General features: G+C 38.6%; 1 protein-coding gene and 1 non-coding gene across 3 annotated transcripts in view; one reads left to right on the top strand and one right to left on the bottom strand.

Annotated features, from left to right (window-relative positions):
• The window catches only part of ATP6V0D2 (ATPase H+ transporting V0 subunit d2), a 48,099-nt gene extending 38,746 nt beyond the window's left edge, over positions 1-9,353 (top strand). The window contains exons 6-9 of one of the 2 annotated variants that reach the window (XM_019453389.2): positions 949-1,125; positions 2,285-2,362; positions 4,051-4,249; positions 8,714-9,353. In XM_019453389.2, coding sequence (XP_019308934.2) covers positions 949-1,125; positions 2,285-2,362; positions 4,051-4,212 — 417 coding nt within the window. In that variant the 3' untranslated portion in view covers positions 4,213-4,249; positions 8,714-9,353. Of the gene's footprint in view, positions 1-948; positions 1,126-2,284; positions 2,363-4,050; positions 4,510-8,713 lie in introns of those variants that run through there. The other variant, XM_019453388.2, reaches the window with a different exon arrangement.
• Positions 9,354-25,661: 16,308 nt separating this feature from the next.
• On the bottom strand, positions 25,662-25,734 carry TRNAK-UUU (transfer RNA lysine (anticodon UUU)). The gene has a single exon. It is a non-coding gene; the product is annotated as a tRNA-Lys (tRNA).
• Between the last annotated feature and the right edge of the window lie 707 nt (positions 25,735-26,441).

Here is a 26,441-nt window from a genome sequence, read left to right on the forward strand (position 1 = left end):
TGGTGCTGAGCACAAAGGCAGGCCATGAGCATACGTGACCCCCCTGAAAGATCATGAGGTCAAACCCTATCATCTTACAAGTGAGGAAACTGAGGCCAGAGAGAAAGGTAACTTGTCCTGGGCCATGTAATTCTTAGCTACTGAGTTAGATTTATTGATGTCCAACCTAGGACTTTAAAGAAGAAAACCAAAACTATTAAAGAGCAAACAAATGGTGGGGTGCCTGGGTGGCTCATCGGTTAAGCATCTGACTCTTGATTTCGGCTCAGGTCATGATCTCACTGTGTATGAGATCGAGCCCCTATCTGGCTCTGCGCTGACAGCACAGAGCCTGCTTGGGATTCTCTCTCCCTCCTTCTCTCTCTGCCCCTCCCCCACTCACATTCTCCCTCTCTCTCTCTCTCTTTCTCTCTCTTTCAAAATAAATAAAACATTTTTAAAAAGTATAAACAGATGGCATATAGCATAAAGTTTCATTATGTAAAAAATCCTACTGACATCAATAACCAGAAAGAGATGTTAATATTTATTTCGTGCACTTTTTGCTCCAAACACCCCCCAGGCACTTCCACTTACATTATCTTGTCCTATTCTTGAACAGACCCCAACAAGTAGGTTTATTCCCATTTTCATGGAAGAGATATTTTAGACTCTAGTGGCCTATGTGACAGAGACACATGAGTAACTAATTGCAGAGTTCCTGGGAACTAAAGTTTAGTGGGGTTTCAAGAGTCCTAGCCTATTATCACTAGGTGATCCTTTTCTGGGAAGCAAAATTACTCCATTGATACTAAGGGAATATTAATAACACATATTTGTATTAAAATTAGACATAAATCCAGAACAGAGAGCAAATCACTCTGGACATAAATTTGTCTACTTAGGGTTCTGTTTACAGCAGTTAGTACATGGTTAGATTTTGCTGATACTATGTCTTTGCAAATTCAGTTTGAGGCTGACAGACGTGCTTTTATCATCACTCTTAACTCCTTTGGCACTGAACTGAGCAAAGACGACCGGGAGACCCTCTACCCGACCTGTGGCAAGCTGTACCCTGAGGGGCTGCACCTGTTGGCTCAAGCAGAAGACTTCGATCAGATGAGGAGAGTAGCAGACCATTATGGAGTACGTGACCACACTGGGGACCCTGAAAGCCTCATGCTATTTCATCACGTGTACTTTAGAAGTTCACACATCAAAATTACACATCTTATCTAAAGCAGTTATAATGTTTGTAAGGTAGAAAGCAATGTCATTCTGTAACTGTGTCTCCCAAAGAAATACTTGAAGTTTCTAACCCATACTACTTGGTTTTTTTTTTTGTTTTGTTTTTTGAGGTTCCTGCCAAGCAAGTACTTGTTTAAATCTCCAAGGAGCAGTCATTTGAGCACTTCATTTGAAGTGCTTGATAAAGCAAGTTCCCCAAGGGACTGGTGCAGTGTTCTGGATATGTGAGCTCATGTCAAAGTTATATAAAATAGCCTGACCCAGTAGTCCTTTCAAGTGCCCATTGGGGAAACAGGCTCAGGTACAGAATGTCTACCGGAAATACAAGGGAGAATATGGACATATTGGTTTATACCTTTTCAGTGGCCAGAAATAGGCACTGGAATGAAGGCTGCTATGTCCTGCCCTTAATCCACATCCAGGTTCTATACCTCATCCCCAGATTCCATTCTTTCTAATTTACAGAAACATGATTTCCTCCAGGTAACTTTTCCAGAACTGGAATGACACTCTTATCTTTTCCTATGGGTTTCTGAAGACTTCCAGAAAAGAGAAGCCAGTAAACTGCATAAAACTTTGTAGTATCTCATGTCATTGCAAGAAGGTTTTGAGCATAATATTAAATTTTGAACGTTTCCCCAATCTCCACCCCTTCCACACCTGAAATTCCATGTGAAGTTTATCAACTGCCATGCCAAAGAACCCATGAACCTGTGATGGTTAAACCTCAAGCATTCATTTAGCCTCTATAATGTGCCCAACTAGCCCTAAGAACTGAATGTAGAAAATAGCTCATCCAATGTACATTGAGAGTACAATTGCATTTGCTGCTTCTTCTAAAGACCTGAATAAGCCAATGGCTAGAATTCCATCCATACTTTTTTATCTGGATTTTTGGGGTATTTTTTCAGGAGGCCAAAAATCCTACAAAAAACCATTCAGCCCTTCTGGATAGATTTTTTAGAACAGACAGATACGTCATTTTCTATATAGCCAGGAAAATATCCTCATATATAAGAAATGAGAATTTGTTTAAAATAATCTTTTTGTTTTTTAGGTATATAAGCCTTTGTTTGAGGCTGTGGGTGATGGCAGTGGAGGAAAGACGTTGGAGGATGTGTTTTATGAGCGTGAGGTATGATATAAATGGAAATGCTATTAGTTTATGTTCTCTTTTTCTCTTGCTCTGGGATTTAGATGTTTTCTTACTTCGGATTTTCTTTTTGTGTGTGGCGGGTCTTTTTACAGTTGATCAGTTCACTTGATTAAACACACTCACAATTTGATGGCCAAATGGGTATTAGCATCCCTGGAAGGCCAATGGTTTTCATATGATGGCTTCCTGTGCAATTGTCCTACCCAGAAACACATAGTGTGCATAGTGATGCTCTGCAAGGAAAGCAGCAATTCCATAATTCACCAGAGAATCAGAGCTAGGACATTCCCATGATCATATATTGACTATCCTCATGCTGTACACTCTGTTAAGTGCATCTTACTCTCTGATCCATTCCTTCTTCAAGAAGGATTTGTCTACGGTTATAATATAGCTTATGAACACAATTGCAACACTTACTAATTATTTGTATAGAAATCCATCCAGAGAGTCTAGATGATTCTCTTTCTTAAAAAGCAGAACACTTAATCCATTCATAGTGAATTCCTGGGCTACTAAACCATTCAACAAAAAGGTCTTTTTTTGAGGGGGATAGTAAGGTCTCCCAAATTTAGAGAGTTTTTCTGGTATATTCTATTCATTTCTCTGAAACCACTGGCTCTTCCCTTTTAATTGATTGACAGAGAACCCTAAAATCTATCCAAATTTTAGGGTAAGGCTGGCTCCACAAAGCAGTACGGGACCCTTCCTGTAAGTCCTACTGTACACATTTTCCAACAGCTCTCTAGTGCCTGTCACAGAAAAAAGTAAAAACAATGCAAGTTATCCCATATCTTAGGGATATTTTTAAAATTCCACACTATTGCACAAGTGCTTCAAAGAAAGCTGTTAAGAAAGCTGCCCTTGGCAGGAAAAATAAGTGTCTGTTCCTGCAAGCAAGGACATCCACTTCCTGAATACTTGGCTTGAGGTTTTCAGAGCTGCACAAGGGACTCAGTACCTCTCATCCTTTTTTTCAAAATGGAAAAGAATAAAAGAATTATTCCATTTCAGACTTCACCCCAGTTAAACAAATTTTCTTTGAAAATTTTCTTTTACTGATCTACCTTCTGCAGAAACAAAACAAAACAAAACAATTCAACCATATGTCTTGTTGCTGCAGAGCATCTTAAGAAAGCTCATAATGTCACTCATTCCAAATCCCAGGGGCCTGTGACATTGCCATGGAGGACAGTTAGATAGCCTACAAACCTTTTTAAAATGTTCAAAGTTGTGGCCAAGGAAAAGCAGTTTACCTAAGTGAAACAAGCCTCTGGCTAAAAGCCAACTATATTACTGCAAAGTTCCACACAAACACCAAGATTTTCGTTATCTTTGTGGTAGCAGTGCTGCTCAGATTTGGAGTTTGTCTTGCGATTCTAGAAACCTACTTTGTATTTATTTATATTTATTTATTTATTTATTTATTTAAACTTGCCTTTTTAAAACTACTATTGTCTACCTTTATCTATAGAGTGACATTAATGCTCCCTTTAGAACCTCATGGGTTGTTACTGTTTTCTTCTATTTGACCCATTTTGGACATTGCCTATTTAAATACAAATAAGCACCGCACAAACACAAGTTAGTCTGTAGCTTAATGTTACTTCATAAATGTAGTATGCTCCCAAGAAGTGATGGTCCATATTTTTTTTTTCTTTCCTCAGGTACAAATGAATGTGCTGGCATTCAACAGGCAATTCCACTATGGTGTGTTTTACGCATACACAAAGCTGAAGGAACAAGAAATGAGAAATATCGTGTGGATAGCAGAATGCATTTCACAGAGACATCGAACTAAAATTAACAGTTACATTCCAATTTTATAACCCAGTGAGGGACCTCACATGCGGAAAATCTTACATAGTAAGAAGAGGTTCTGAGGGGAAAAAAAAGAATTGTGTTATATTATCTGGGTTATATAAAAATAATCCACACCATTGCGGACCCACTAGAAACATAGTAAATCAGCCCTGAAATAATATTTCTTTTTTTTTCCAGTGGCCTTAAATTTTGTTTCCCCATTTATGTCTCACTTTTTACCAGATCTTAGACATTAATCCTAATTAACCTATAGTACGTTTCCTATTCTTGTTTGGTTGTATTAACAATCAGATCTAACTAAAGTGTTTTACTCTTGCTTTCCCATGATTCTCCACAGGCCCAAGTACTGTCTGCTTTTCTTTTTCCTCCCCTATGTCCACAAAAATCCAGGGCTATATGAGGCCAACATGGACCACATGTCATGAAAATATTGTATTTTTTTTCCTAATACACTTTTACTGGTTGTCTTGGGAAAGCTACACAATTCTGAATCATATTCCTTAGATGCAAGTAGTATTAAATTTGTTATTAAGGCTCCTGTTTAAACTTTCCTCACAATTCCCTTTAAATCTCTTGCAGTTCCTTCATGCTTTGCCTGAGAAGAAAGTAACCCTGCTAATTGTATTTCATTCATTCAGAAGAATAAATCTCACATTCAGTTTACAAGATATGGACTTTTTATAGCATTTCTTTAGAATTTCTACCCAGGAAAGGAAAAATCAACAAACACTGGTCAAGTTCTTTCTTTAAAAATAACAGATTCCTAAGTAAAAGATCTGTATTTACTATATTTTAAAATATAAACATATAGGGACGCCTGGGTGGCTCAGTCAGTTAAGTGTCCAACTTCGGCTCAGGTCATGATCTTGCAGGTTGTGGGTTTAAGCCCCAGATCAGGCCCTATGCTAACATCTCAGAGCCTGGAGTCTGCTTCAGATTCTGTGTCTCCCTCTCTCTCTGCCCCTCCCCCACTTGTGCACGTGCTCTCTCTCTCTCAAAAATAAATAAACATTAAAAAATGTGTCTATATATATATATATATATATATATATATATATATGAAACTCTTTGAGTGTATGTACAGAGAATCTACATATACTTGTATCTAAAATTAAGCACCTGGACCAAGGAGTAAATCTATTTTTCTGCCAAATCCAACTTTTTCATAGAATATTTTGGTAATTTTATTAATAGAAATTTTTAAGCATAAGGAAAAGCAGTGGCTCAGATTCCTGAAAGGAAAGTCAAATACCTAGATTTCCCAGTGCAAAAAGCCTAGCTCATACCCATGTCATGGTGGCTAAAGGCCAGTGCCTTGTAAAGGGCTCCACTGCAGACTTGTCAATTGGCCCCAAAGAGCCTGGTTCCCACATGTGGCCTCTGGTCTGGGAAGCATCCTCCCTGACTTGCTCCTGGCCATGCATGAGTTTCCTGGACCAGGAAACGCCTATATTTTACATTTTAATCTATGGTATCTGCAGTGGGAAGGTCTAAGGCTTCAAGCTGAGAGCAAAGATGATAATAGGAAAGAGGCAGCTTAGAGAAAGTTACTGTGAGAGGATTCTCAGACCAACCCTTGCCCACTCACCTCTGCATGGTATGTATGGGGGGCCCTAATGGGCCATAATGCAACAGGCTGAAGTTATCCAAAGGGCCGCAAGTCCCTTTCCTTCTACACAACTGAATGGCTCCAATTCCCCAAGCCCCTTCCCCAGTCAAGTGTAACCAATGTGTGACTATATGAGCAAGGAACTTCCCTACAACCCTGTGAGGCAAATAGAACATGTCCCCATTAGGAAGATACACACGCTGCAATGAAGAACTTGCCTTGAAACAAAGCAAAACAAAACCAAAACTGTGAAGAACTTGCCTTGGATTTTAATAGCTTTCAGGTGTCTGAGCTGGGATCTGACTTCTCTGTCATGCCCTAGGAAACTGGTCTACAGTGGAGATCATGGACCTTTGAGAAGCATTTTATCTTATGTAAAATGAGGCCAAAAGTCAATTATATATGCAGTGTAGAAAACAATGAGGCTAAAAGCCTTTTTCTAAGCAATTGAAACTGAGACTCCTTACCATCCCTTTCCCACATTCTTCCCAGCAGTATTTCATCAATTGCTCCGATTTCCACCTCTATAGTCTGCTGCATGGCTGGTCTTGGAACACTGTATTCTAATGAATTCTATACCCAGAACTGCATGCAGTCTACAGCAGTCCTGCCTATACCCTAGTGTAGACTTCTGTCCATTCCTTACCCTTTTGTGTCACCCCTCCCTCTAGCCTTGCTCCCGTTTCCTTTTGTATCAGTTCACATGCCCTTCTTTATCAGTCTACCCGTGGACAGGAACTAAGTCTCTAATGAGGTTTTGCAGTTGGGAGAATTTGCGGTGCTCGATGGGATTCAAAATAGCAGTTGCAATTCTCAGGATATTTAGAGAACATCTAAGAAGAAATGCAGTCATTTTATCTGTTCCAGATGCCTTAAGAAAGAGCATGGACTGAGGGCAAATGGAAATGACCATCCTGGATCTCCTAGATCTGGAAGAGTTTGGCCCAAGGCTAAGTAACTATTGCTGGACAATGAAGGAATTCACGTAACCATTCTGACGTGTCCACCTCCACCTCCATCTCAACCCCCAGCATGGCAGCAATGTAGTAAGACATTGAGAAGGTGAAATAAAAGAAAACTAGAGTGAAGGAAGACTTGATGATGATCAGATCTGAGGATTTCATTAGTAGTAACTCTTATGTTTACCACTATTTTAAAAATGCTGTTAATAATGTCAGATCTCACAGATGGGATGTAGGTATGGGAAGGATACAATTACAGTTACTGTTGTGTCTTAGTTTCAGGAGCAGATAAAAGTCTCCTTATTGTTTGACTCATTTCAGCTCCTTTGAGTCATTTTCTCTTCATGTCAGCAAATGGAAGCATTAATACATGTATGTATAGAATAGTATTGCGAGGAATATATGTGACATTATCAGAGGATGTCATTCTTGGTGATTTCATCTGACTTGCCACAAATAGCTGATGCCAGGATTCGTGGTGTCATTTTGCTATGTTGTCATAAAATGTATAAGCTTTATACATATGAAAATAGGATCTAGGAGCTATAATAAGTTCCAAACCACCTGCCGTAAGCAACCTCCCATGTTCTTCTCATTTACATCTTCATTAGTCTATCCAGCCCCCCATTGATCACTTTTCTACCCCTTTCCCCTTCTCCTCAGTTACCCCATGCTGTAGGTTTTGGCTTCCACTGACTGAAGACTTGATCACTGAGTCCAACTCAGCAGAGCCATCCTCAACATGGACACCTGGCTGTTTAGGCACAGGAAGGCAAGTTGGGATTATCTTTGGAAAGAAGAGAGAATAAGAAGATGCATGTAGAGACTAGTGTAAATCAATATATTAGAAAGGAATTGTCCCCAAATAATTATGACTCTGACCCGATCCACAAATGCCATTTAAAAGTTAAGATCATTGGAGCACCTGGGTGGTTCAGTCGGTTAAGCATCCTACTTTAGCTCAGGTTATGATCTCAGCAGTTCGTGAGTTCGAGCCCTGGGTCAGGCTCTGGAGCCTGTTTCAAATTCTGTGTCTTCCTCTCTCTGCCCCTTCCCCACTCACACTGTCTGTCTGTCTGGCTGGCTGTCTCTCTCTCTCTCTCAAAAATAAACATTAAAAAAAAATTTTTTTAAGTTAGGATCATTGACAAACTATAAAAGTATATCAGTAGCTCTATGACAATGGTGACTTCTGGAACCCCTGAGACTATTTTTATTTGCTAGATGGTGTGGATCTCTTATTGACAAAGTTGGAAATAAACTTAAAAATGTAAATGAGAAAGTATGAGGTCTCAATTGCAGTTAGCAAGGAATAAGCATCCAATCACTAGAGAGGATTGCAGTGGTTTAGCATGTGTCTGCTCATTCTTTGACATGCCCCTCACCAAGAGATGGAGACTTTGTCCTTTTTCCTAGAATTTGAGCTGGCTTTAGTGACTTGCTCATAACCAGCAAAATCCAGACAAAGTGGTGCTGTATGACTTCCTAGACAATGCAGTTTCCTTTACCTGCTAGTTTGCAGTCCTGAGCTACAGGTAGATAGTCCAGCTCTTTTGAGGTTCCCATACTGTGAGGAAGCCAAATCAAGTGTGGACACTCAAGTCACATGGAGAAGCCAAATATAAGTAAATATGGCAGCCCCAGTGGAGCTCCAACAATAGCATCAACTGCCAGCCATGTGAAGAGAGTCATGTTGGAAGTGTGTCCCAGTAAAATCATCAGACACGAAATTAAAGGCCAAGCCTAACACCAGACCACAACTATATGAGAGGCCCCAGCTGAAAACCTCCTAGACAAGTCCTTCCTAAATTTCTGACTTGAATCCTTGAGCACAATAAAATGGTTGTTTTAAATCACTAAATTTAGAGTACTTTTGTGCAATACTACCAAGTAGGACAATGGTGCTTAGTGACCATCATTGGATGTCTCCAACAGGTTTTTCTGGCTACTCTGAAGTCCTTTCTAAGTCCTATATAAGCCTCTCCCTCTCCAGTCATCTCTGCAGCTGGTCCAGACAAACATTGTTTCTGGACATGTCACCTACAAGTGAGTCTTGGACCTGGAAGGACTACCACTATACCATTTGAAGACAGAAATGCCATTCCCAGAGCCAGATATGAATAAGCAACTCCAGTTGACAATGTACCCGTCTTGTTTTCCAAGAAGACTTGGCAGCACCAGATTCACTGATATTCAATCTAGCTCTCCGGAGGTAAAAGCCATTATCACCTTGGTCATTTTTTGAACAAACAGCAATTCTAGAATTTAAATAATTTATACATTTTCATATCTTATTTTTGTTGGTTTTTAAAATGAACTATTCTCTTATTCGTGCTGAGATATACATTTTTTTGTATAAGATGCTTGCAGCTTTTCATTTTTGGTTTGTTTCAATGCGGGATTTCTTTTTAATTTTCTGGTTTTACTTAAATATAAGAGTGGAATACTAATATATTTCAGTTTATTTCTGCAACATCAGGAATTTTTAAAAATTAAAGATTTTGTTTTTTCAGCTTTTGTTGAAGTATAATTGACAAATAAAATTGTAAGATATTTAAAGTGTACAATGTGGTGATTCCATATATATGTACATTGTGAAAGAAGTCCCCCATTGAGTTAATTATGCATCCATCACTTCACATAGTTATCTTTTTTTCCCCCATGAGAACATTTAAGTTCTGCTGTCTTAGCAAATTTCAGTTATACAATACAATGTTATCAACAATAGTCACCATGTTATACATTAGATCCTCAAACCTTATTCATTTTAGAACTGAATGTTTGTCTCCTTTTACTAACCTCTCTATATCTTCCCATATTCCAGCCTCTAGCAACTACTTTTCTACTCATTATTTCTAGGGGTTAATTTTTTTCTTTTTTTTAGATTCCACGTGTATGTGAAAATTAAAAGGAAACATATGGCTAAGATTTTAATAATCTTCACGATTAGATTTTTTAATTCAATAATATTTTACTTAAGATTTTCAGAGCCCATGGGGCACAGGTGGCTCAGTCGGTTAAGCATCCGACTTCGGCTCAGGTCATGATCTCACGGTCCGTGGGTTCGAGCCCCGCGTCGGGCTCTGTGCTGACAGCTCAGAGCCTGAGCCTGCTTCAGTTTCCGCGTCTCCCTCTCTCTCTGCCCCTCCCCCGTTCGTGCTCTGTCTCTCTGTCTCAGAGATAAATGAACATTAAAAAAATTTAAAAAATAAAAAGAAGATTTGCAGAGCCCTGGAAGAAAGATGGCCATAATTCTCAGCTCCCAGTGTCCAGATCATGTGATACTGCAAAAGGATTCACTTTGCTGGTGTGATGACAGTGATTTACATGGATAAAACTTTCAAAGCCTCAAGGTTTTTCAGTAGGAAGATCAGAGGAAAGTTATTTAAGATCCACACATGCAAATACATAAACATAAATCATATTATAAAGAATTAATACTTCATAGTTTAATTGTCCCTTGTGCTAAATATAATTCTGTGAAATACTGGGATTATCTGAGCCATAGAACTTAACATGAGTTGGGGCACCTGGGTGGCTCAGTCGATTGAGCTTCTGACTTCGGCTCAGGTCATGATCTCACGGTCTGTGGGTTCGGGCCCCGCATCGGGCTCTGTGCTGACAGCTCAGAGCCTGGAACCTGTTTCAGATTCTGTGTCTCCCTCTCTCTGACCCTCCCCCATCCGTGCTCTGTCTCCCTCTGTCTCAAAAATAAAATAAACATTAAAAAATTAAAAAAAAAAAAAAGAACTTAACATGAGTTGTTAACAGTGACTTGAATCATTTGGGTTCACATAACCCTTTAAGAATCTGATGAGCACTATGGACACCTTCCCTCAGAATAATAAACATCTGCACATTGACCCAAAATTTTGCATAGTTTTTGAAAAGACTACAGACCCTTTAAAATCTATTCACGTGCAACCTAGAGTTCCATAGACTCCAGGTTAAAAACCTCCATTGATTAGGCCAAGGAATGAAAGGAAACAACAAGTTATAAAGTAATGGGTGGGAAAGAATTTAATTTAGAGAAATAAAATATAAATATCATATACCCTTCCATCTTTTGGAAGGGCATCCTGTTTAGCTGAGCAAGCATGTTCAGAATGGAGAAACATGCTTTGATAGAAAGGGCTCCTCACCTGGCCAGCAAGGTCAGTCATGTCAATCATGGAGACGATTGAGGAACAGAGGTCACAATCAGTTTGCTCTCATTCTAAATTAAAGTTATAGTCCAAAGCATCCAACTCTACTTTTTGAAACTATTGATGTTCATATCCATCCAATGCATTAACCAATGCTACTTTTTTTGCAAGAAGAGTAGATGAAAACTTTGTGGACTGGTTAAAAATAAATGCTGATCTATAAATATAGTCAACTGATCTTTGACAAAGACAAAGGCAATACAATAGAACAAAGACAGTCCTTTCAACAAATGGTTCTGGAACATCTATATGCAAAAAGAAAAAAAAGACACTAGAAACAGACCTTATACCCTTCACAAAAATAGCTCAAATGGATTATGATCTAAATATATGGCCTATATAATGACCTAAATATAAAACAGGAAACTATAAAGTTCCTAGAAGATAACTAGGAGAAAAGCTATATAACCTTGGGTTTGGTGATATCTTTTTCAATACAACACCAGAGACACCATCCAGGAAAGAAATAATTGATAATCTGTATTTCATTAAAATTAAAATTTTCTGCTCTGCAAAAGACAATATCAAGAGAATTATAAGACAAGCTATAAACTAGGAGAAAATATTTGCAAAAAACACATCTGGTGAAGTGCTTTTACTCAAAATATATTAAAAACTCTTTAAACTCAACCATAAGAAAGCAAACAACCTGATTAATAAATGAGTCAAAGACCCTAACAGACACCTCAATAATGAAGATATACAGGTAACAAGTAAATGTATCAAAAAATGTTCCATGTCATATATTATCAGGGAAATACAAATTAAAAACCATAAGGTTCTATTACATACCTATTAGAATGGCCAAAGTCCAGAACATGGGCAACTCCCAAAGCTGGCCAGGACACAGAGCAACGGGAACTCTCATTCATTGCTGATGGTAATGCAAAATAGTACAGCCACTTTGGAAGACAGTTTGGTGATTTCCTCAGAAGTTAAACATACTCTTACCATACAATCCAGCAATCACTCCCCTTGGCATTTTCCCAAAGGAGTTGAAATTTATGCTCACAAAAACCTGCACATAAATCTTTATAGCAGCTTTATTCATTATTGCTAAAACTTGGAAGCAACTAAATGCCCTTTAGTAGGTAAATGGATAAACTGTGGTACATGTAGACAAGGAATATTATTCAGCACTAAAAGGCAATGAGCTATCAAGCCATGAAAAGACATAGAGAAACCTTAAATGCATATTGCTAAGTGAAATAAGATAATCTGAAAAGGCTGCATATTGTCTGATTCCAACTCTATGACATTCTGAAAGAAGCCAAACTATGGAGACAATAAAAAATTTATGGTTACCAGGGGTGGAGGGAAGTGGAGGAGGAGATGAACAGGTAAAACAGAACTTTCAGGGCAGTGGAAATATTCTATATGCTATTATAATGGTGAGTATATGTCCTTATTCATTTGTCCAAACCCCTGTAATAATCGACACAAAGAATAAATTTTAAGGTCAACTATGGGCTTTTGGTGATTATGATGTGTTAGTATAGATTCACCCTTTGTTAAAAAGAAAAAAAATGTACCACTCTGGTGAGTTATGTTGATAATGGGGGAGGTCATCTATGCATGAGTGGAAGCAGTGGTAAGTTGGAAATCCCTATACCTCCTTTTCAATTTTGTTGTAAACCTAAAACTGCCCTAAAAAAAAAAAAAAAAAAGACTTAAATTCTGACCAGCTGATATTTCCTGAAGCTTATCTTCAGGATTGAATGATCAAATGGGAAAAATTACTTTTAAGGCTTCATCTTTGGTGAAATAGAAGAAAACTGTGCTCTCACATTTCCTCATGGCACCTAGAAATGAATCATTTCTATCTCCTTAGTCACCTTTTATTGCTTAAAGCCAAATAAAAGTAAGTCAAGTGGAATAGCAAAGAGTGGGCAGGACAGATGCATAAGCCCTTGGTAAATATTATAAATCCAGGAAGAGCAGGTGGAAATTTAAATCGGTATATTTCCTAGAAGTAAACATACAACTTTATGTTCAGGAAGTAGCCTCTGCTATCCTGCTTTGATGAGGCCATTTTCAGGCAAGACTTTGGAGAGAGGAGTTGTATGTAAATCAAAAACAGCTGGGCCTGGGCTAACCCCCTCCTGGGCCACATGGAAAGCATAAATTGACTTAAGACAGGAGTAATTGTAAAATATGGAGGGCAACAGCAAGGAGAAAAGGGATGCCTCTGTAAAAATTAAGCAGACCTCAGCACTCAGTTCAGAGAAAATGACTTGTTTCAAAATTAGCTCTCCATTGAAGCTATGAGAATAGCCTCCTTTGAGAGATAACTTACCTGAGGAAAAATAAGTAAAAACAAATGTCGTGAATATTGAATGAGGAACATACTCTTCTTAAGTCAAATTAATGCTTTAACCTTTTCTCCCTTAGTCCTTTTAGGTTTTCCCTACGTATTTTCCCAGCAGGGTATAACTATTAGAAAGCAGTAAATTAATTAGGAAAGAATAGGCTCAGAACAAAAAAAAATAAAAGCCAATTTCAAATATAACTCATGGGCACTATGGAAACAACAGGGTTTATTTAACCTCTCAGAGACCAACATAAGGCAGCACCACTGCTTTTGTTGAGCATCAAAAGGACCCAACCTAATAGCTACACACAGGTTAAGAGGCTCATCTCAAAATCAGCAAGCAGTTCATGGAAAGTGACCCCCAACCTCTGACATTCTATGAACGTGGTTGCAGATACAAAGGAAAAGCTCTCTTTTTATTAAATAAACATTATAAAAGAGACTGATTTTTGTACAAAGCTGATGTAAACTGAGGGTCTTTCTTTTCAAGATTGTGAAGTGCTAATATCCCTATTAAACTATTTTAGGGATCCTTGATTCCATGCCTGATGTAAGCCCACAGCAAGAATTTAAGAGGTTTTGGAACATTTATTAAGAAAAGTAATAATAGGGGCTCCTGTGTGGCTCAGTCAGTTAAACGTCTCACTCTTGATTTCAGCTCAGGTCATGATCTCATGGTTTGTGAAATCAGGCCTCTCATGGGGCTCTACACCGACAACGCGGAGCTTGCTTGAGATTTGCTCTCTATCCTTCTCTCTCTCTGCCCCTTCCCTGCTCTCTTGCTCTCTCTCAAAACAAATAAACATTAAAAAAAAGAAAAGTAATAATAATGGGGACATAGAAGCTACATATGTTTTTTTAAACCAGAGTTTCTCAGCCAGTATGTCAAAGCACATAGCTATACCATACATGGGTGATGGGGTAGAGATGATTCCAATAGCCTTGGGGTACCCATGGTCCCCAGTCTCCTCTGACCCTTGGCAGTCTTTCCTGCTTGCTTTCAGATGCCAAACAAATGCTATCATTTTATATTTACACAGGGATATGGAAAGAAAACAAACAAGACAACAGATGAGTAACTCATCGTTCCTCCAAGAGATATAAGCAAGAGTAGCAGAGCCCATTTTCATACTTTTATGATACTCTTTATGGGTCTTAGAACCCCTGATCAGCACAATTTGGTTTCTATGTTCCCAAAAGATTAGAATTCTCCACATTCTCAGCAGCTAAGTCTATGTCTTACAGCACAAATTCAAACTAAATATCAACACGTCTCCAAAAAATATTAACTTATATGGATGATCCATTAACTTTTTACAGTAAATCTCTTTACTTTAATGGTCACATCTTGATCTGACAACTTTAGTAATTAGGCTGAATATTCCTTTGTTTCCTTATTCAATATGGCCATCTGAGAAACACGTTTCTATTTTGTCACTGGTGTATCTATCCTAGAAACACCAAGAAATAAGATAGATGATTTAAGCTGGGTACTGAAACACTAAAATGGGTACCATGAAAAAGAATTTTTTCTAATTATTTTATTTATTTGTTTGTTTATTTGTTTGTTTGATTAGAGTAGGCTCCACACCCAGGGTGGAGCCCAATGTGAGGCTTGCACTCATATCCCTGAGATCAATACCTGAGCTGAGATCAAGAGTAGGACACTTAAGCAACTGAGCCACTCAGGCATCCCAAAGCACAGAATTTCAGAACCAGAATGGACACTAGTTCAAATAAGGGAACTATATTCAGAAGAGCTAAGAGTAGATGAATCAAAACTGGATCTCACCCAGCACAGCCCAGTAACCATCTGCAACTATTTTCTGATGGCTCTTTCAACATCATAGCTCTTTCCTGGTTTGCACCACCCCCTCCCCCACCAACCCATTTAAAAAGTTTCTGAACCTTGCTCAATGAAATGAGATAGAGCAAGTAAAAGAATAGAACTGAACCACGCTGTTCACTGGGGGGATAAATCTTTTCTTCCATGTCCAATGAGGACAGTGGTCCATTCTGGGGTCAGGGCCACCTCTGTCACCCTATATTTCCCTGCCAGATGCAGGCCAAACTTGTCAGCTATTTCCAGTCCATCTATGGCTTAGTGGTCTTTTGTGTACTTCTTCAAAGCCTGTGTGTACAGCCTTGGGGGCCTGAATCCTTCTGCCTACTTGTGTTTGTGACAGAAGCTAGAAAATTGCTCTGTATTCTCTTTTAATCCTCCTTTACTTTCAAAGGCTGCAACCACTCATTGCTGGGAGAAGGTTGTAATCTTTAGTTATCAAAATTTACTTGTTTAAAAAAAATTTTTTTTCAAATGCCCTGACTCTTCTATTTTGTACATGTGTGCATTCTACTTTCTTAGTGGTGGTTTCATTTTTTATTTTCTCCTTAAGTTATATTTGAGCCCCGGGTTGGGTGTAGGGATAAATAAATAAATAAATAAATAAACTTTAAAAAAATGGCAGAAATCCTATCAAACTACCTTAAAATCCAAAAAGGAAACATATTGCATCATGTCATTGGGAATTTGAATTGCTCATGGAACTGGATCCAGAGCTTCAGAGATTTCATAACGATTGTCTTTCTAAGACAAATATCATATGACTTTACTCATATGAGGACTTTAAGAGACAAAACATGAACATAAGGGAAGGGAAACAAAAATAATATAAAAACAGGAAGGGGGACAAAACGGAAGAGTCTCATAAATATGGAGAACAAACTGAGGATTACGGGAGGGGGTGTGGGGGGGGATGGGCTAAATGGGTAAGGGGCATTAAGGAATGATTGATGAGTTTATGTTTGTGATTAATTGATTTATATATTTGGGTGCTCTCTCATTTGGTACATAAATGTTTACAATTGTTAGGTGTTCTTGGTCTATAGACCCCTTGATTATGATATAATGCCCTTCTGCATCCCTTGATACAGTCTTTATTTTATTTTTTTCTTTTTTTTTTTTTCTTTTTTTTTTTTTTTTTATTTATTTTTGGGACAGAGAGAGACAGAGCATGAACGGGGGAGGGGCAGAGAGAGAGGGAGACACAGAATCGGAAACAGGCTCCAGGCTCCGAGCCATCAGCCCAGAGCCTGACGCGGGGCTCGAACTCACGGACCGCGAGATCGTGACCTGGCTGAAGTCGGACGCTTAACCGACTGCGCCACCCAGGCGCCCCCAGTCTTTATTTTAAAGTCTAGATTGTCTGATATAAGTATGGCTACTCCGGCTTTCTTTTGTTGACCATTAGCATGATAGATGGTTCTCCATCCTCTTACTTTCAATCTGAAGGGGTCTTTAGGTCTAAAGTGGGTCTCTTGTTAACAGCATATAGATGGATATTGTTTTCTTATCAATTCTGTTACCCTATATCGTTTGATTGGAGCATTGAGTCTATTGCTGTTTAGAGTGGTACTGAAAGATATGAATATATTGCCAGTATGTTGCTTGTAGAGTTGAAGTATGTTCATAGTATGTTGCTTGTAGAGTTGAAGTTTCTGGTGGTGTTCTCTGGTCCTTTCTAATCTTTGTTACTTTTGGTATGTATGTATGTGTGTATATATGTATGTATGTATGTATGTATGTATGTATTTATATTTTCATCTTTTCTCCCCTCAGAAAGTCCTCCTTAAAATTTCTTACAGGGATGGTTTAGTGGTCACAAACTCCTTTAATTTTTGTTTGTCTGGGAAACATTTTATCTTTCCTTCTATTTTCAATGACAGCCTTGCTGGGTAGAGAATTCTTGGCTGCATATTTTTCTGATTCAGCACGTTGAATATATCCTGCCACTCCTTTCTGGCCTGCCAAGTTTCTGTGGATAGGTCTGCTGCAAACCTGATCTGTCTTCCCTTGTAAGTTAAGGATTTTTTTTCCCTTGCTGCTTTCATGATTCTCTCCATGCCTGAGTATTTTGTGAATTTGACTATGATATGCTTGTTGATGGTCGGTTTTTGTTGAATGTAATGGGAATCCTCTGTGTTTCCTGAATTTTGACATCTGTGTCTTTCCCCAGGTTAGGAAAGTTTTCCACTATGATTTGCTCACATAACCCTTCTACCCCTATTTCTCTCTCTTCCTCTTCTGGGACCCCCATGATTCTGATGCTCCTTTTTAACGAGTCACTGACTTCTCTAGTTCTTAAATTGTGCCCTTTTGCCTTAATCTCCCTCTTTTTTTCTGCTTCATTATTCTCCATAAGTTTGTCCTCTGTATCGCTGATTCTCTGTTCTGCTTCATCCTTCCTTGTCACTGAGGCATCCACTCATGATTGCAGCTCAGTTATAGCATTTTTTATTTTATTCTGACTAGTTTTTACTTCTTTCATCTCAGCAGAAAGGGATTCTAATCTATTTTCAACTCCAGCTAGTCCTCTTATTATTGTGATTCTAAATTCTGGTTCAGACATCTTGCTTGTATCTGTGTTGGTTAAGTCCCTGGCTGTCATTTCTTCCTGTTCTTTCTTTTGGGGTGAATTCCTTTGTTTCATCATTTTGAAGGGAGAAAAGGAATTAATGAGGTAGAAAAAATTAAAATTAAAATAATTAAAATTAAAAAATTAAACACACACACACACAAAATTGAATAAATGATGCTAGATCCTAGGTGTGTTTTGGTCTGGGTGTTGAAAGTGGCTTGATAGATTAGAGAAAAAAGGGGAAAGAAAAAAAAGGAAACAGTTTGAAAATTTGAAAAAAATGAATACACTTTAGTAGACTAAAATAAAATGATGGAAGTAAAAAAAGAATTTGAAAAAATTTACACAAAAGTAAAAAATATAGTACAAAAATTAAATAAAAATATTTTTAATGAAAATTGAAAATAAAAATGAATTTTTCTCTTTCTGTATTCAAGAAAAAGAAAAGAAATGAAAAAGAAAAAAAAAAGAAAAAAGAAAGAAAAGAAATTGAATAGATGGACCTACTAATAGACTGAAATACGGCTGAAATTATTTCATTTTTCCCCTAGAAGTCAGACTATGAAGTGCTTTGTAGTCCATAAATTAAGCAGGAGGTGAGACTTCTCTTCTTGAGCAGGGAGGTTGGCCCAGTTGGGCGGGGCTTAGTGTAATGGCTCCGTTCTCCACTAGATGGCGCTGCTACCCTTTTGGGGTTGGTTGTTGTGGCACTTGTAGCTGTGTATGCGCATGCACGGGATTGGTGAAAATGGCGGCACCCAGTTACCCAGCCTCAAGTATCAGAATGTTCTCTCCGATAAGCAATCATGCACCTGTCCTTTGTCTTCAGCTTTCGTCCACTCCCCGCTTTTACACTGTCCATGACCAAGCCCCACGTAGTACCTCTCTGCTGAGTTTTCTCTCGGATGCGGCTGTTTTCCCCGGCTCCTTACGTCTGAGGGACCGTGGCTTTGACTCGTTCTGCCCCTCTACGGAGAGTCTCACGGAGCAATGGCCAAATGCCGGCCGCACCCAGGAAGGTTTGCGTTACTGTGCTGCTGCTGATGCCCAGAGACTACAGCCAGGTGCCAGCCCACCCCAGAAAAAGTTCGCGACGTAGTGTAGTAGCAGCTTTTCAGGGATTATGGAAAATCACAACACACCTCTAGCACCAGGCTTCACCTTTAAGGACCTTGTTCCAGCACCAGCGAATGTGGCCGTTCTCTGGGGTCTGCTGGGCCCAGGTTGCCTCACAGCCTCTACCAAATGTCCTTCCAGCAGTGGAACTGCTTTTCCCCGTGTGGCCCGAGAACCTCCGGGACCCCACTCTCCTCCTGGGGATTCGCCCTTCCCACCAGAGCACCGCCAGGTATTGAGCTGAGGAGTTGCAGACTTTGCACTCCCCTTGTTTACAGTCTTAATGGAATTTAAACCCTCTTCTTTCTCCTTTCTCCCTTTTAGTTCAGTCCCTGCGGCTGTTTCCAATTTTCCACTTTCTCTCCAGCTGCTTTTGGGGAGGGGTGCTTTTCATATATTCTCACCACCATCTCCGTCCTCTCTCCACACGCAAAAGCTCCTGCCTGTCCTCCGCAGCTTTTCTCTCTCCAAGTTCAGCTCTCTGCGCCGTGTACCTGCTGAATTCTGTGGTTCAGGTTGTGCAGATTATTGTGTTAATCCTCAGATCAGTTTTCTAGGTGTGCGGGATGGTTTAGTGTTGGTCTCGCTGTATTTCATGGACATGAGATACACAAAAAAACTTCCATGCTGTTCTGCCATCTAGGCTCCCTACCTCTCATTCTCAAGAGCATTTTAAAACCTAAGATCTTATCATTCTCTTATTTAGAACTCTTCCATTGCTTTGGAAATAAAAGCAAAATGTTACTATGACCCATTAGGCCCAGAATGGTCAGGTCTTTGCTACTTTTCTATTTTTTTCTCCTATTGACTTCTCTCTGTCCAACTATTACACTCCCACTGGCCTTCTTACAGATTTCCAATACCCCGTACTTGTTCCCATTTTGAAGCCATCATACCTGTTCTCTCTACTGGAAAACTTTTTCACTGGATTTTGACATGGTGGGCTCCTTTCCATCAGGTTTTAATGTCACCATGTTGCCCAACTCCAGTGGGCAATTTTCATAACTTTAGAATTGTGCAAACCACCAGTATACAATAATAATGCATATTCATCTCATCAAAGAGGTCTTCTAATCTTAATGAGATACCTCACATTTCCTTTTTTTCCTTTTTTTCCCCACCTCACAATTCTTATAACAATTATAACCATAAATGTATTTATTTGTTTGTTTTGTAATATTGGTCTTCCCCATCCAACTATGCTCTATGAGACTAAGAAATTTATCTTTTTATCACTACTGTATATTAGTATTTGGCACAGAGGCTGGCACATGGCAGCATTTAATATAAATTTCTTTAATAAATTAATGAGCAAATTCTTCCACCTGTAAAATTCTATGATTCAAATTATAGAACTGCTAAAAGATAAACTATTACAAATTTCAAGAGTTTATTTAAGGGGCACCTAGATGGCTCAGTCAGTTGAGCATCGGACTCTTGATTTCAGCTCAGGTCATAATCTCATGGTTCTTGGACAGTGCAGAGCCTGCTTGGGATCTCTCTCTCCCTCTCTGCCCCTCCCTAGTCATGTTTTTGCATGCACACACATGCACACTCTCTTAAAATAAATAAACCAGCAGCACTATAGACAATAGCCAAAGCATGGAAAGAACTCAAATGTCCATTGATGGATGAATGGATAAAAAAGATGTGGGGTGTGTGTGTATGTATATATACGTATATACATACATATATATATATATATATATACATACATATATACAATGGAGTATTACTTGGTAATCAAAAAGAATGAAATCTTGCCATTTGCAACTACAGGGATGGAACTAGAAGGTAGTATGCTAAGCGAAATTAGTCAGTCAGAGAAAGACAAATATATGACTTCACCCATATGAGGACTTTAAGAGAAAAACAGATGAACATAAGGGAAGGGAAACAAAAATAATATAAAAACAGGGAGGGGGATAAAACATAAGAGACTCTTAAATATGAAGAACAAACAGAGGGTTACTGGAGGGGTTATGGGAGGGGGATGGGCTAAATGGGTAAGAGGTATTAAGGAGTCTACTCCTGAAATCATTATTGCACTATATACTAACTTAGATGTAAATTAAAACAAATAAATTAAATTAAAAAAAAAAAGTCTTCCCAATTGTAACTTCAAATCTAAAGATTCAAGGCTACCACATACTCTCTTTTTAAGCCCTACCTGATCTCAGAGAAGGTAATAAAAATGGAAACATATAATACTTTAAAAAAAATAGTATTTTTAGAATAGGAGAATAAATTTAATTCTTGGACAGAATTAAATACTGTTCATTTGAAAAAAAAAACCCAACACATATATATGCAGCCCCCAAGAGGAGGGCTATGGTGTTTGCATTTGGGTTAATTCTGGTGTGGGGACTTGCCTGTAAGTGTAAAGCAAGAGTCTCAGGAGACAGCAGGGCATACCTATGTAGTAGGGCACATTCAGGGTGCTAACTGCTCTGTGGGCACCTTCATCCCTCCTGGTGCTGAGAGGTGCCCCATGTCCCTGAGGACTAGGTCCTAAAGGAGCAGGACCTCTCTTTAACTTAGTCTTTGTGGCCCTGCAGATACTTTCTAAAAAGGCAAATCATAAAAATACAAATTCTGAAAACAAACATAAAACAGGGTGATAGAGGTGATAGAGGAAAGTTTCTTGAACCATCAAGAAGGGTTTATATCCAGTGTGGAGGTTTCCATTTAAGCAGATAGGAACATTATTTACCTAACTTTCTATTAGAATTTACTGTATGACTGAGTTGAGGCATGGGGAGGGGAGGAGACTGAAAAAAGAGGAATGATGAGTTCCTAGAAACAAAATAGGAGACATGACTGTGGGCAGCAGTGTAGCAGCAGACAATGTGATGAAGGACTTGGGGAGGAATGGGAAAGGAAATGGGCAGAGTAACTGGAGCTGCAAGACAAGCACATGAGCCACTCTAGGAGATTGGGGAAGGGAGGCCTTGGGTTGGAAGCAGAAAAGAGTACTGCACGAAGGGCACCATCTGGTGATGTGCAGGTTGATCTGGGAGGCAATGGTCCTCATTTATTTTAATTAATGAATCTTTAGCCAAATGTAATCTGGGAATAAGGTAAAATTATTTTAGTCATATATCTATACCTGTCAATATCAAATAGCAAATGTTTGATTTTGTTTAAAAAGAAGTATAATTTGTTTTAAGCAAACGCTGTGTTGTGAATGGATAGAAACTCAAAGACAATTAAGAGATGGTTTTCACTTTCCAGGTGCTTTCAGTCGAGTGACTGGGATAGTCACATGCACCAGTCAATCTAATGCAAGTCTGTCTAAAGAAGGTATGAATAGAACAATTGAGCTTGTACTTTGTGCCCGACTGCGTATTACTCATTTAACTAAATTATTTTACCTATCCTATAGCAATCCTAAGAAGTAGATGTAATTATTTCACTTTCACAGATGGGGAAACTGAATCTTAGAAGTTCAGTTAACTTGCCTAGGGACACAATGTTCTGGAAATTAGGGAAGATAGATTCAAATTCCTCTGACTCATACTCATTCCTCAAGGCTTTTCTGCTCTAACTAGTTAATTTCTTAGAGTCAAAGTGTGTTTATTTGATACCTGACAAGATTTAAAATATTTATTTTTGAGGCTTTCATCTACTGGGTTCTATCCAGCAGAGTAAAGAGATTGTGTCATGGAGGGGTGGAACAATAGTAATTCAGTCATTATCCTAATTTTTCGGGTGAATATGGAGAATGAAGCTCAGCTCTGAAACCATTTTACTCCTTGATTTTTTAACTCTCCACTCCCACATACTATCAAAGCAAATAACAGTGTTTGAGTTAGACTTGTCTCATAATATTTCTCCATGACTGTGAAGCAGGTTCTGGAGAAAATACAAGACAGGTTAGAAAAATAGAGAAATAAAGACTAGGATGTCCAAAATATCTACATCTTTCATTACTTTCCTGCACTTTGGTCTATATTTCACATCTTGCTAAGTGTAAGCCAGTTAAAGTCTTAGGACCATTGAATGGCTAACTTGGGAAGTGTCTCCTTTGAAGCTCTCTTCTTTTGGAATGATGCAGTTGAGAAACAGTTAGCAATTTGATTTATTATTAAGTGCCTAGGAAGAGTGGATGGCACTGAGGAAATACAAGGCTATTCCATCGTGAGTGCATTTTTAGCATTCCTTATCTCGAAAAAAATTGTAGAACTACAGAGGTTTCATAAGATGCCATGAATTTATGTGGCTTTTAGTCTGTGTTTGGGCATGGTTTACTTAATCTTAACCTCCACCTGAAGGATTTTTTTGTGGAATAGCTCTCCCTCTCTCCCAAAGGGTTCCACATTTAAGTAAAGAAAATTGTTTGCTTTGAACAGATGCCTAAATACTTCCTAATATCAGGAGATCATACTAAGAGTATGTAATAAATATGAAATCTCCAGAACAATTATTTCAGAATAGCTCTGATATTCCTTTAGTTCAAAGTACAGTGGCCTCTCTGTGTGCCTTTCTGTTCCTGATAGTGCAAAAGGGGTATGGCTTGGTGCCTGGTAGACAGGCAGACACTGGTTTAAGTAATGTTGGGGACTTTGCAATTAAAGTTAAATGCCATTAGCAGATGTTTGAAGTAATTTCTATCTCTCTCTTTTTCTTTATTTAAAAAAGTTTTTTTTTAATGTTTATTTTTGAGAGAGACAGAGAGACAGAGTGCGAGTGGGGGAAGGAGACACAGAGAGAGAGAGAGGGAGACACAGAATCTGAAACAGGCTTCAGGCACTGAGCTGTCAATACAGAGCCCCATATTGGGCTCAAACTCCGGAATGGCGAGATCATAACCTAGGCTGAATGAAGTTGGACACTTAACCAACTGAGCCACCCAGGCACCCCAATCTCTCTTTTTCTAAATATCATTTACCTTTTACTCCCTTAATATACCCATTAATTTTCATCACCAAAGTGGAATATTCTGTACTTCTGGTTTTATTCACATGCTTTGAACCATTTGAAGGAGAAAGATAACATAATTAGTTGAATAAACAGTGCAATGCAGAGTAAATCTCACTTGATAGTTCAGTCTATTGTTTTTCTTTTGATGTACTTCATAACCAGGGGAAGTAACCAGTTCTTTATATATTCTTAGACTCCTATGAATTTCAAGGTAGATGTTAAGTGTTTGAGCAGGCAGGCAAATTGGGCTGAGAATCATTACCCAGGTTTATCTTGGTGTTCAGAGAACACCATGGAGCAACTTCAGTGAATTTCCCTGTCCTTTGGGTTTGTCCTTTGTAAACACCTGTGTTTGTGGACCATGGGAAGTAGGCTCCATTTAGTTAAGTAGTTCTTGGCCAAAGTATATTTCTGTGATCAAATTGGCTTGGCTTCTGACTGTGAGTGCTATGCCAGCTGTGACTGCAGGCAAGAATGACAATCTGGCTGCTCCACTCTCTAAGCAAATGCTGTGCTTGAACAGATCCCATGTCCCCTTTTGCTGTAAGGGTGAGGTACTGCTGCAATACTTGCCTCACATATGGGTTTATTCATTCAACAGATATGTGCAGTATGCCTCTTATGTGCTGAGCATCGCAGTGCACTCCAGAGATGTATCCGTGGCTGAGCCATCAGGGTCCCCACCTTTCAGCGTGTTTCCGTATTTTCACGGAGTGAGACTGTGGCAGTCTCTCAGTCTAGTTTTACTTTCTCTATCTTCCTGAGTACTGAAAATATCTGTGCCGAAAGAAATCCATGGGTCCTCTAGCCTAGTTGTGTTTTGGTCTTTCCAAATTCTGTTAAATTTATTAAACAGGCCATTAGACTGAAGTGGTTCCAATACCTTAGCAACCTAGGAAAACAGAACCAAATCTAGGCTTGTAAATGACTCGAAGTTAAGAAATCAAAAGGACAACCCGTCATAAGTAGCCAATAGGCTTTTCCAAATAAGACAAATGCTTAAGCCATAGCCAATTGAATGATTTCCTTTCTTTGCTTCAGCCTTTTCTCCATAAGTCTTTCTCCTCACTCCCAGCACTGGAGCACTTTTAACTACTTCCCATGTGCCCAACTGGAATAGATTTTTACTCAAATAAGCTTTTTTTTTTAAATGTTTGTTTGTTTATTTATTTATTTATTTTTATTTATATCCAAGTTAGTTAGCATTTAGTGCAACAATGATTTCAGGAGTAGATTCCTTAATGCCCCTTGCCCATTTAGCCCATCCCCCCTACCACAACCCCTCCAGTAACCCTCTGTTTGTTCTCCATATTTAAGAGTCTCTTATGTTTTGTCCCCTTCCCTGTTTTTATATCATTTTTGTTTCCTTTCCCTTATGTTCATCTCTTTTGTCTCTTAAAGTCCTCATATGAGTGAAGTCATATGATATTTGTCTTTCTCTGACTAATTTCGTTTAGCATAATACCCTCTAGTTCCATCCTTGTAGTTGTAAATGGCAAGATTTCATTCTTTTGATTGCCAAGTAATACTCCATTGTGTGTGTGTGTGTGTGTGTGTGTGTGTGTGTGTGTATAAAACATCTTTTTTATCCATTCATCCCTCAATGGACATTTGCACTCTTTCCATACTTTGGCTATTGTTGATAGTGTTGCTATAAACAGCATACCTGTATTGGTTGGATAAATACCTAGTAGTGTAATTGCTGGGTCATAGGGTAGTTCTATTTTTAATTTAAAAATACTACTGTTAGAAATTAAATATCTTTCCTTATAATTTCAGAATATAAAAAGGCATTAAAAAGGCAAAATAATAATACAGTGTTCCCTGAGGGGCTGCTGAACTGAATAAGCCCACTTGCCCTTTTTTGTTTTGTTTTGTCTTGTTTGTTTGTTTGTTTTAAGTAGGCTCCATACCCAACGTGGGGCTTGAACTCAGGACCCTGAGATTAAAAGTCACATGCTCTACCAACTGAGCCAGCCAGGCCACTCTGCCCTTGTTTGAAATGACTCCAGACAAGTATGTGTTTTGCAGTTTAGGGATTACTTTTTCTATAACTTTCTTTTTCCTTCTCTCACTGTCAGTGTGATAGAAATTATTTTTTATTCTTCTCTAGTTTCTTTCTATTGAATCTGATTTGCTGCTCAACTAACTGAAAGCAATAAAACTAAACTTTTATACCAGCTCAGTTAGGTCTAAAAGAAGAGTAAATAGAGCTCAATGTAAACTTTAGTACCTGGAATCGTGATACAGCTTTGAATTCTCAGTAAGCCCTTTGACTTGATGGATTATTTTCTATTTCCTGAGAGCTGAGATTACTTTGTTAAATAACCAGTGGGTACGTGAAGAGTTTTTATATTAGTGTTCTTGTTGACAGGAAGTGGTGGGGCTGAATCAGAGGACTGATATGTCCTCTAAATCAGTATTAAATAATGTCTGTGTCCGTATGCAAAGACCGTGGGTAGTGGAGATGCCAATTGCCAAACTGCATTACAAAACCAAGCCTTTAATTCCTTCTGATTATTAAGTATTCCACTGAGTGTGTGTGATAACAAAACAGGAGAAGATATTTTCTTCCCAGGGTTCTGCCAATTCTCAGCTTGGATTTAACACTTTGGCTGAACACATTTCCCCTTTCTGTTTCATCTGGATAAATCTTGCTTTTTTCGTTTCCTGTCATATGAAGTTGTGTT

Source organism: Panthera pardus, unplaced genomic scaffold (assembly GCF_024362965.1).
Source record: "Panthera pardus isolate Hobbes unplaced genomic scaffold, ASM2436296v1 HiC_scaffold_7, whole genome shotgun sequence".
Classification (NCBI taxonomy): Eukaryota; Metazoa; Chordata; class Mammalia; order Carnivora; family Felidae; genus Panthera; species Panthera pardus.